The 12,156-nt window shown below is 38.1% G+C and overlaps 1 protein-coding gene across 7 annotated transcripts in view; it reads left to right on the forward strand.

Moving 5' to 3' along the window:
• The window catches only part of MSRA (methionine sulfoxide reductase A), a 357,066-nt gene that overhangs the window by 166,879 nt on the left and 178,031 nt on the right, over positions 1–12,156 (forward strand). For 5 of the 7 annotated variants that reach the window (XM_070480654.1, XM_070480653.1, XM_070480652.1 and 2 more), the window contains one exon: positions 8,628–8,747. The exons of the other annotated variants lie outside the window; for them this stretch is intronic. In XM_070480654.1, the coding sequence (XP_070336755.1) occupies positions 8,628–8,747 (120 nt within the window). The remainder of the gene's footprint in view (positions 1–8,627; positions 8,748–12,156) is intronic. 7 annotated transcript variants of the gene reach the window in all.

The following is a 12,156-nucleotide window of genomic DNA, read 5'->3' on the forward strand; positions in this document are numbered from 1 at the left end:
GTGAGCTTGAGCTCTCAAACCGTAAAGCAGCTGCGGAAGAGGGGGAGCCTGTGATCTCAGGAGTGGGATGGCTGTGTCGCTCTAGCTGTCCTGGCTGACTTTCTGAGATCCTGCTCGTGGAGGTAGCCCTGGAGATGACTGGGAACATGGCTCTGTTCTGAGTAATGTCTGATGGTAGGGAAAAGAGCTGGAAGAGAGGGAGCGTTTGGATAAAATGTGAAAGAAACATGGGTCACTACACATGTACATTTTTTTTAAGAGATATAATTTCTATTTATTTATTTGGCTGCATCAGGGCTTAGTTACGCGTGTGGGATTTTCTGTTGCGGTGCTTGGACTCTAGTTGTGGCCCTCAGGCTCAGCAGCCGCAATGCACAGGTGTAGTTGCTCCATGGCATGTGGGATCTTCCCAGACCAGGGATTGAACCCGTGTCCCTGCATCGGCAGGTGGATTCTTTACCACTGGACCATCAAGGGAGTCCCAAAGATAAAATATTCTTTAAAGAGTCATTTTGTTATATTCTGTAAATGACACCTCTTATGCTCCAAGACTCCAAGGTTCACCTGTCTCAACAGATTTCAAAAGAACTCAATAAAGACCATGTTCTCTAAGTGCAATGCCAAAAATGAAGACAGTGTAAAAAACAGGCCATATGTTTGAAAGCTAAATTTTATATCCTTAAGTAATCCTGAGTTAGAAGGAAATAACTTGGAAATCATAAAATATCTAGAAAAGAGTGAGGAGGAAAGTACCACGTATTTAAGTATGCGGGATGCATCTAAAGCAAGACTCAGAGGAAAATGTACAGCTTTAAAGACATTTATCAGAAAACAAGAACCCTTGAAAATAAACAACCTAAGTATTCATATCAAGAAACTAGGAAAGGAACAGACTAAAAGTAAACTGTATAACAAGATAATTGTAAAGAAAGAGCAGACGTAGAAAACTAAAAAAGGGGAGGAATCACTGAAAGCCAGATTTTGTTCTGTGATGAAAATGTCTAAAAACAGAAATAGAAATAGGACCACTTGAATAAACTCATAGCAGTGAAACAATTAAAGTTTTTCCTAATGCCTCCCCTCTCCTCTCCAAAGACAGAAGGTCTAGGTGGTTCAGAAAGGTTTATTATAGCTCCAAGGACCAAATACATTTTTCTAATGCAGTGTTAAATAGGAGAAAAAAGAAAAAAGTGTCAACAATCCATTTTATGAGTCCAGTATAACCTTGATTCTAATTGTGGACAAGGTAGTACAAGGAAATAAAATTACGACGTATCTTCCTTACAAACATAAATGAAAACGCTGAAGTAAAATATTAGTAAAAGTGTTTCCTTCATTTAAAAATACATTATGAGTAGGTAAGGTTTATTGAAGGATGGTTCAGAAAAACTTATACATGTGATATATTACTTTCAGAGATTAAAAGATTTGGAATCTCTATGATCATCTCAAAAGGATGCAAGCATTGTTAAAACTCAAAACTTATTCATGGCATAAAGCTCTTTACAACTCGGAATGGAAGGAAACGTTCCTAACCTGAAAATGGATATCTGCCAAAAACCTTTAGGAAACCTCATCCTTATTGGAGCATTCTCACTAACATTAGGATGAAACAAGGCTCTTTACTATCACCCACATTATTCAGCCTTGTGTGGAAGGTCCTAGCCAATGCAATAGGATGAGATAAAAGAAGGAAAATAATGATTGGACAGGGAGTTACAAAATTGTCATTTGTATGAAGTATTATATAGAAAATCAAAGAGAACATAGCGTAAAACCATTAGAACTAGGAAGAGAATTCTCTAAGTTTTCCGAGTGTATGGAAAGCAAACTAAAATCAGCGGGTTTTATATATCCCAGCTCTAACCAATAAAAAAGCATAATAGAAAGTTTATAGCAGTGACACAAATTGTAAGATACACAGAACTATATGTAATAAAAATATATAAGACCTTTATGGAGAAAACAGTAAGATGGTATTAAAGGACATCCAAGAAGACCTGAATAAATGGACAGCTGTATTATGTTTGTTGACAGAGAGAGTCAAGAATAGCAAAGGAAATTTTGAAGACGTGTGTGATAAAGACTTGCTCTACCAAATTATTATACCTCATTAAAATTCAAGTGATTGCAACCCCGATCTTTCCCTACAAACCTGCCCCACCCACACTGTTCTCTACTCAAACCAATAATCTTAGAATCATCCTTGCCTCTCTGTTTCTCTCAAACCCTGCTGTCAGGAAATCCTTTTGGTTCTACACAATGTGTCCCAAATCTGATCATGACATGTGTCTGCTCTCTGGTGTAAACCACCATTATCTGTCACTTGGATTACAGCAATAGTTTCCTAACCATTCCCTGCTTCTCTGCTCGGTCCACTCCCGCCTGTTCTCAGCAGAGAAGAGCCAGAGTGAACCTCGTAAAACATGAGTTAGGTAATTTCCCTCTCCTGCTCAAAACTTAGCCATGGTTAACCATTTCTTTCAGAGTAAAGTCCAAAGTCCTTACAGTAGCCCCCGAGACCCTGTGTGATCCAGCTTACTGCTGTATGTCTCACTGCTTCTGCCAACTCCGCCATCATCCTGGCTTGTCTCCTGCCACTTCAGATATTGCAGGCTGTTCTTAGCGCCTTTGTGGTGATGCTGTTCTATTCCAACAACATCCCATGCCCCAGAAAACGGAGTGGGTGACCTCTTCACTGCATTCAAGTCTTTGCTGCAGTTACTGCCTCTTTGAGGTCCACCCCAAAACCTTGTTTAACATTGCACCTTCCCCAGCGCTCCTGATCCGTCTGATCCTGTTCTGCTTTTCTTTTCCTTTTTAAATAGCTCCTTACCTCTAACTTGCTATATCACATGCTTATTTATTATTTATACTGTATGTTATCTGTCTTTTGCCACTAGAGTATAAGCACTGTAAAAATTAGGATCTTTGTTTCATTCACTCATGTATTCCAAGTGCCTAGAGTACTTCTTGGCACCTGGTGGGCAATGAATAAATATTTGTTGAATACATGAATGAAGACCAGTGTGTTATTGGTACAGAAATAGACAAATGAATGGAACATAATATATAGCCCAGAACAGGATCACTCAAAATGACATAGGATAGAGATGATATTAGAGATAAATGAGGAAATAATAGATTATTTAATAAGCAATAATTATTTTGGATACTTGGTTATCCATGTAGAAGGATGCAGTTCCAAGAGGGAAGTTTATAGTGATGAGTGTCTACATTGAAGGAAAAGAAAGATCTCAAGTAAACAGCCTTACTTTATACCTTAAGGATTTAGAAAAAGAATAATCTAAGACCAGAGTTATCAGAAGTAAGGCAATAATAAAGATCAGAGCAGAAGTAAATGAAATCAAGAGTAGAAAGACAACAGAAAAGAATAATTGAAACAAAGAGTTGGTTTCTTGAAAGTGAAAACAAAATTGACACACTTTTAGCTAGACTAACCAAGGATAAAGGAGAGCGGGTTCAAATAAACAAAACTATAAATGAAAGAGGATACATTACAACTGATGCCACAGATATGGAGAAAAGGGAACCCTGGGGCCCTGTTGGTGGGAGTGTAAGTTGGTACATTATGGAAAGCAGTGTGGAAGTTCCTCAGAAATTAGAAATAGAACTACTGTATAATCAACTAGTCCACTTCTGAGTTATATATCTGAAGAAAATGAAGTCACTGTCTTAAAGAGATATCTCTACTCCCGTGTTCATTTCAGCATTATCCATGATAGCCAAGAGATGGAAACAACCTAAGTGGTTATCAACAGATTAATGGATAAAATGGTGTGTTATCGATGTGTGTAAATATATACACAAACATAATGGAATAACTATTATGATTTTAATAATCATTATAAAAACCATAAAAAGCCATGAAAAACAGGGATTCTGCCATTTGTGACCACACACTTGACCTTTCAGGCATTATCCTAAATGAAATAAGTCATACAGAGAAAGACAAATACTGTATAATTTCACTTATATTGGAATCTAACGAAAGAGCCAAGTTCATCAGAACAAAGAGTACAATGGTGGTTTCCAGCATTTGTGTAGGAATACAAACTTCCAGTGATGAGTAAATTCTGGGGATCTAATATTCCCCATGGTGACTTGCTAATAATACCATACTTTATAATTGAAAATTGCCAAGAGAGTAAGTTTTAAATATTCTCACTACAAAAAATTGGAATTGTGTGAGGTGATAAATGTGTAACTGACTTTATTGTTTTAATTATTTCACAGTATGTTTGTGTGTCAAGTATGTGATAACATTCTATACAGTAAACTTACATGTCATATGTCAATTATATGCCAATAAAGCTGGAAAAACTTTTAAAAAGTTAAAAATATACCATAGTACCACCCATAGTTTTGCCAAAGGATGAAATTTGTGGATCACACCTCTGGATCCAGCAGCAAATTTGCAGGAAACATTGAGGATAGAGGAACAGGTTGAATTGCACCAGGAGAACACGATCGGCAACATCTACACTGTGGGAAATTCTGCAGGTCAAGCGGCTCTTGTTTTCTTCAATGGATAAATTAAAGGATTAGAATGGAGTGGGAGCCTGTCCATTGAAAGAATTTTAAAGACATAATCAGATTTTTTAAAATGAGCAGGACCAAACTGTAGTATCAGGATGGATACCTTGAATGATAAAATGATAAAAGAAGCATCAGTAAGTAAATACTATAAAATTCAGACAATAGTTAGCTTTGGGGGAAGAAAGGGAGTTGTGACTGGGGGGTGATGTAAGGGTTTCCTGGGGTTGATGGCAAAGTTCTAAATCTTGACCTGAGTGGTGGTCACTAGACTGTTTGAGTATAATAATGCACTGAGATATACATTTGTTGCATGTGGTTTTTCTGTATCTGGTTTATTTATAATAAAAGGTTAAAATATAAAATATTTTAAGTAAAACATATTTTAGATGATATTCATGTTGCTTTCTAGACCCATAAATTCTGAGACATTCTGCCTTAAATCAGCCTTTCTTTGTTTAAACACATACATACTCAAACGCAAATAAAAGAATGCTTAGGTTATACTGGAAGCCACTAGATAAAACATCTGATTGCTTCAAGGAGTTTTATTCTTACAGTCACCCCTATCCTAAGTTAAATACCTTTATAGAAATATCAACATTGGTTATATACCCTGGGACATTATTTCAGCCACACCCCTCTTGGAGACCTTTGCCCAGGTGGAGCTAGTTCATTCTCCTTTCTATCAGAGTTCTTTTTTTGATCCCCAATAAACGAAAAGGGGGGAGGTAAATATTTCTCTACCTTGAGTAAATTTTTCTTTGGTCATTTTAAGTTTTATAAATCTGTATCATGAGGATGTAGTGAAGACGCAGGAGATTTAGACTCTGGGGCCATAGACAATAAGACTGTAGACAGTGACCAGGGTAAGCTGGCTGCTAAAATAGCCCGTTATATACCGTGTGTGGGCTTCCCTGCTGGCTCAGCGGTAAAGAACCCGCCTGCAGGGAGACATGGGTTCGATCCCTCTCCTGGGAAGATTTCCTGGAGAAGGAAGTGGCAACCAACTCCAGTATTCTTGCCTGGAGAACCGCATGGAGCCTGGAGGGCTACAGTCCATGGGGTCACAAAAGAGCTGGCCACGACCTAGCGGCTGAACAACAGCAAGGTGTGGAGCGTGGAGAACACTGAAGTGTGCACAGCGCTCTTTGGCACCATCACTGTTAGGCGCTGTGAGATACAGAAATATTTTACCCAGTGACCCCCACAGACGACCAAACTTCAGAGGCGAAGGTGCCTCCAGCTTGCACACTGCCCATCTCCTGGATGGCTTTGTGGCCTTTTCTGTGCAGTAATACTGCCCAGCTCCCTTTTCACCCGTCCTTCTGCAGAGATTCCCTGTCATCATTACCGTGACCCATCATTTTATGTGTCAACTTGACCTGGCTATGGGATGCGCAGAAAACCTGTAAAGCATCATTTCTGGATGTGTCTGTGAGGGTTTCTGCAAGAGCTTAGCGTTTGAGTCGTTACATGGAATAGATCAACCTCACCAGGGTAAGTGGGCATTGTCCATTCCATTGAGGGGCTGCATAGAACAAAATAGGAGATGGAGGGTGAATTCACTCTTTCTGAGCTGGGATACCCATCTCCTCTTGCCCTCAAACATCAGTGCTCCTGGTTATCAGTGTTCAAACTTAGACTGGGATTCGCATCGTTGGATTCCCTGACTCTCAAACTTACAGGTTTGGACTAAGATTATGGTACTGCCTTTCCTGGGCCTCCAGCTTGCAGATTGTAGCTCATGGGACACCTTGCCTCCATAAATTAGGATCCAGTTCCTCATAATAAATCTCTCTCTGTAGATCTGTTTAAATCCTGTTCGTTCTGTTTCTTCAGAAAACTCTGACTAGTATAGTCCCCTCATCTCAGGACTGCAATGAAATAAAATTAATAGTGAATCCTTGTTCCAGAGACTTGAGGATGGTCAATTTTTAGGAGTAAATACCTAGTCATAGTCACTCCTGCATTATAGGCAGATTCTTTACCGTCTGAACCACCAAGGAAGCCCAGTTACATTCACTAGTAGCAAACAATTCACTCGTAAACAGAAAAAAATGATATTTAGTGGTGTGTAACTCGAACAATGCAGATGCTTATTTTTTCTTTGAATTCTTTGCTTTCCTTTTTAAAAGGTATGTGTTTTTAAAGTAATGTGAACCTATTATATAAAAACTTGAAAAATAAAAAAAGTTTGTATATTCTCACCACTGTAATATAATCATGATTATGATTTTATGTATTTCTTTCTAGTCTATCTTGGTATGAATATTTTTTCATAGTTATAATAAGAACATGCCTAAAATTGTCTTTTTCCCTTTTAAATTTAGCTTTGGGTTAATTATGATGCAATTATATACATATTTCCATATTGCATTGTTACCACAACAGTAACTTTTTACTGCATTAAATTTCATCATTTGGCTCTATCATATTTCTTAACTTAGCCTATTTCTGGTTAGTATATTTCCCATCACATTTGAGCAAGTGTATTTTTGTATAATGTATAACATCATGCACATTTGTTTTTGGTTGGTGTTGCTCTGAATTCTTAAAGTAGAATATTAACAAGTGTCAAGAATTTCACTAAACTTCTAATTTTTCTTTTAGCTCTGTCATCAAATCTAACAGATCTAGTGATTGTTAAAGTAGGAGGCATATATTAATTTGATAACTGTTGTTCTACCCAGTATTTTAATTATATATGACTTAATAAAGCCAGATAAAACTTGAGGAAGACAGTAATCTTGTTTACATCTAGAAATTGACCACAGAATAGTTGTGGAAGTTTAGAATTTCATGGTAGAAAAAGGAAGGTTCTTTATCTGGAGACAAGGAAATGTAATACAACATTTTAGATGAGTGTAAGCATGTGCATTCTTGGGAGATAGGTCTTAGTTTTCATCATATATTCAAAGGAATCTTAATACCTAACCACTGGTGTGAGCACATGTGTGCTAGCTGAGAGGAAAACCACTTTTGTGCCTTTATTTCTTAGTCTTTTTCCCTGTCTTCCTCTGTCTCTTTCTTTATTTATCATATTCAGTAATTGAACTCAGAAAAATGTTCTTTTTGGTGAGCAGTGATTTATCACATGAAATTTTCTGATGCTGTCACTTCAGTCGTGTCCGACTCTGTGCGACCCCATAGACGGCAGCCCACCAGGCTCCGGCGTCCCTGGGATTCTCCAGGCAAGAACACTGGAGTGGGTTGCCATTTCCTTCTCCAGTGCATGAAAGTGAAAAGTGAAAGTGAAGTTGCTCAGTCGTGTCTGACTCTCAGCGACCCCAAGGACTGCAACCTACCAGGCCTCTCCGTCCATGGGATTTTCCAGGCAAGAGTACTGGAGTGGGATGCCATTGCCAAATTTTCTAATGAATTAAAAAAAATTTCAAACTGAACACATATGTGAAATTGTTAATCAAATACTGTGTCAATCTGTTTTGATCTGAGGATGTTTTCCCATTTAAATCAGTAATTGAGTGTTACCTTCCTTTGTTAGGATTTTTAAAGAAAGCCTGACCAGGATACTTATCATTAAATAAATTTCTACTGTTGCTACAACTTATTATGTTTTGACAGGTCCATAATGAAAATGAGTGTGGAAATCATTCATCAAATGCAGTTATCCTTTTGCTATATTATTTCAAAAGGTGTAACTTTACAAGCTACTAAAATTTGAGGTTTTTAAAAATTTTGACACTACTAAAGCAAGAGGATGAGAGGATTAGAAAGCATCTCTGACTCAGTGGACATGAATTTGAACAGACTTGGGGAGATAGTGGAGGACAGAGGAGCCTGGTGTGCTGCAGTGCATGGGGTCGAAAAGAGCCAGACACAACTTAATGACTGAACAACAATAACAAAGCAAAGAGACATTCTGTGAAAATAACCTTAAATAAAATTCTTTTTAGGTGTTAAAAGCTCTGCTTCTTTAAAAGATAAAATCTTACTCATGTTTGATTACCAGATAACAAGAAGAACTTTTTCCTAGTGTGACAGGGCTCCTGATATGCAATGACTGCCTTGTTTTTATAAAGGACTAACCAGTATCATGTTTTTCTTAGGAATGGGCTGTTTCTGGGGAGCTGAAAGGAAATTCTGGAACCTGAAAGGTGTATATTCAACTCAAGTTGGTTATGCAGGAGGCTATACTCCCAATCCTACTTACAAAGAAGTCTGCTCAGGTAGGAAGACTTTCTGGACTTATCTCTGCTGGCAGGTGACAGGATCTTCAAAATGGAAATAAATATTTTGTGTGTTTTTTCAGTTTTCTCTTGTTCATTTCTGTAAATATACTTGCTGACCTTTCACTTTATGTTTTTAGAAAACAATAGACTTCCTACAGAATGTGCCATGTAGCTTTTCTTGCAGAAAAATCACCCTGAAACGTAATCTCTAAAATGATCATTTGTTACCTTGTGATTCTGTGGGTCAGCAATATAGACTAAGTTCAGCTGGATGGTCCTTCTGCTGACTTCATCTGGGTTCATTCCTGGGACTGCCGTTGACTGTTGGGTTACTTGGGGGCTAACTGGTCATCAGTGGCTTCATCACATATCTGGCAATTGCTGCTGCCGTCACCTCTTCTCGCCTAGGGTAATGAGGATGATGAGTATGTCTTCAGCACACTGGCCTGGGTAAATTCACACTATGGTGGATGCAGAGATGAGGACCAGTGAGAGAGAACAAGCCCATTCTGCTAGTACTTTTCACGTTTCTGTGTCACTCTTACACGGTTCCATTGACCACAGCAAGTCACATGGTCTAGTCTGGAGTCTGTGTGTTTACAGGGAGATGTGAAGAAATTTGGGACCATTACCCCATCATTCTATCACCTGCAACAAGTATGTCATCTACCAGACTTCTTCCTCGAGGGAAAAACACTAAAAATCAGGCTATAATGAGGGACTGGTAAACTGGCTTGCGGGCTAAATTCTGTCTGCTGTCTGTTTATATAAGTAAAATTTTTTTGAAACCCAGTCATTTGCTCTTTGTTTATGTTATCTGTGAATGTTTTCATGCCACGGTCTCAGATATGAGTGGATGCCTCTGAGACTGTATGGCCTGTGAAACCTAAAATGCTTATGATCTGGCCCTTTACAGAAAAATATTTGCTGACCTGGATAGGCAGTTGCTTCCATGACATATTCTATCTCAATTACCAAATTATCTTTCTGGAATTTGTTTTGTTTTATTGTTTCTGGCCTTCGAAGTTTTTTTAATCTTTCTGCCAGCTCCAGGAGCATTTAAAACGTATTATTTTTCTATTTTTAAACTTTTATTTTTCATTTTTAAAATAAAAATGGTATAGATTTAAGATGTAAATATAAGATGTAAGAGGTAAGGTGTGATACTTTGGTATGCATAGTGAAGTTATTCTAATAATCAAGCTAATTAACATACCCATCTCCTTACAAACTTTTTTTATGTGTGATGAGAACACCTTTGATCTACTCTCTTAGACGATTCCAAGTATATAATACTATATTAAGTATAGTCACCACACTGTACACTGTATCTCTAGAACTAATTCATTTTACATAAAGGAAAGTTTGTACCCTTTGACCAACATCTCCCAATTTCCCTGGTGACCACCATTCTACTCTGCTTCTGTGAGTTCAGTGTTTTTAGATCCCACTTCTAAGTGAAATCGTACACTATTTGTCTTTTCTGTGTCTAGCTTACTTTGCTTAGCATAATGTCCTGCAGGTTCATCCATCTTATTGCACATGGCAGGATTCCCTTCATTTTTAGGCTGAGTTGTGTTCCATTGTGTATGTGCCACGTCTTCTTTTTCCCTTCACTGACAAATACTTAAGATTGTTTCCGTACCTTGGCCATTTCGAATAATGCTGCAGTGAGCGTAGGAACCCAAATGTCTCTTTAAGACATGGAATTCTCTATCTTTGTATATATACCCAGAAAAGAGGTCATTGAATTGTATAATAGTTCTGTTTTGAATTTTTTGAGCACATCTATACTGTAAAACACATTTTTAAAAAGAATATTTTATTTATTATCTTAAATAGTTCTTAATAGAGAGTTTATCTAGCATATAGTCCATCACATTGACAGAAGTAGGATTTTTTAAAATATGTAAATAGTTTCATTGTTTAAAAATAAAGGTTCACATTGGTATTATCTGTGGAGGGCCCTCTCAGCTCTTTAAGGGCACTGAGGATGAGGCAGGGAGGAACTGCAGTGTAGGAATTTGTTCAATAATGAGCATGTTGATTTGTTTGCTACAATATGAATTCTGGTTTTGAAGTGAGATTTTAACTGTGCAACAATGAAAATATCATAAAAATATTCCTATTCTTATTTTTCTTCCTTCTGGAGAAGAAGTGAAATATTCTGATTGAAGTTGAGAATATGGAATATCAGACAAATATGTTAATGGTTAATCCTTTTTTTCCCTTTGCTTCTGTTTCAAAATGAAACAGCTTATGCAGAACTATAAATAGAGAGATTCAGATGAACCCTGGAGATTGCCCAGGTGTATCCTCTTAAGTCTTAGGAATGGAAATGAATATATTCCTTCCTATAATTGCAGACACAACTTAATAGCTTAAGAGAAAAGGTTGCTAAGATAACATCCAGATATCTACTGCTTATATTGTTACTCTCTACCAGCAAAATGTTAATCATCAGTTAGAATATTGTGGTTGCTGTTTGCTCAGACTCTCTCCAATTAAGTTCTTCACCATAAGAACAACATGATAATTGCCCTTTGTTGATTCCTACTGTGTGCCAGACATGTCCAGCTCTTTGTGACCCCATGGACTGTAGCCCTCCAGGCTCCTCTGTCCGTGGGGTTTCCCAGGCGAGACTACTAGAGCAGGCTGCCATTCCCTCCTCCAGGGGATCTTCCCGACCCCCTGATATGGGACTGAACCCAAATCTCCTGAGTCTCCCGCATGGCAGGCAGGTTCTTTTCCCCTGAGCTACTGGCCAAACAGCGTTCAAGCAGTTTTTTCATCTTTGCTTTTTTTTCCATCCAGTCTTTCAAACAGCCCCATGAAGGGTCTCAGTTTCTGTTTTTTACAAAGGGAGTGTTGAGGCTCAGAGAAAATAAGTGACTTAGCCAGGGTCATATCTCCCGACCTTTAGCTCTTAGCTCAAACCTTATGCCATTGACCGTGGTGTAAGTCACCCAGCTGTCATCATGGCCCAGCCATTCTCCATCCACCTATTTATGCTTCCCTCCTCCCCACGTTTTCTTTCATGTATACTTTTGAACCTTTTGGTATGCTTTTTCATGATTACTGTAAGGAAAATAGCAAGCAGTCTTTTGGGTCTTTCTGATGTTTGCAAGGAAAAAGGAAAAAAATCCCTTTTAAGATATAGTTCATGCTGACATCTGGCACGTTAGAGGCCTGTAGCAATGGTGAAATACAGAAATCACGGAGGTGGGTAAAGAACTCTCTATTTGATGTGAACACTACCTGCTAAGTTAGTGGTGGCATCCGGAAGCATGGTTGTCATGGAAACTTGTTCCTGATTGGAAAAAGATAGTTACAGGGTCTTTTCCAGACACAGAAGGAGAAATGATTTCTCTCCCCAGGCTTTTTGTTGTTGTTGTTGTTCTGATCA

The sequence above is a fragment of the Odocoileus virginianus genome, chromosome 18 (assembly GCF_023699985.2).
Source record: "Odocoileus virginianus isolate 20LAN1187 ecotype Illinois chromosome 18, Ovbor_1.2, whole genome shotgun sequence".
Taxonomy (NCBI): Eukaryota; Metazoa; Chordata; class Mammalia; order Artiodactyla; family Cervidae; genus Odocoileus; species Odocoileus virginianus.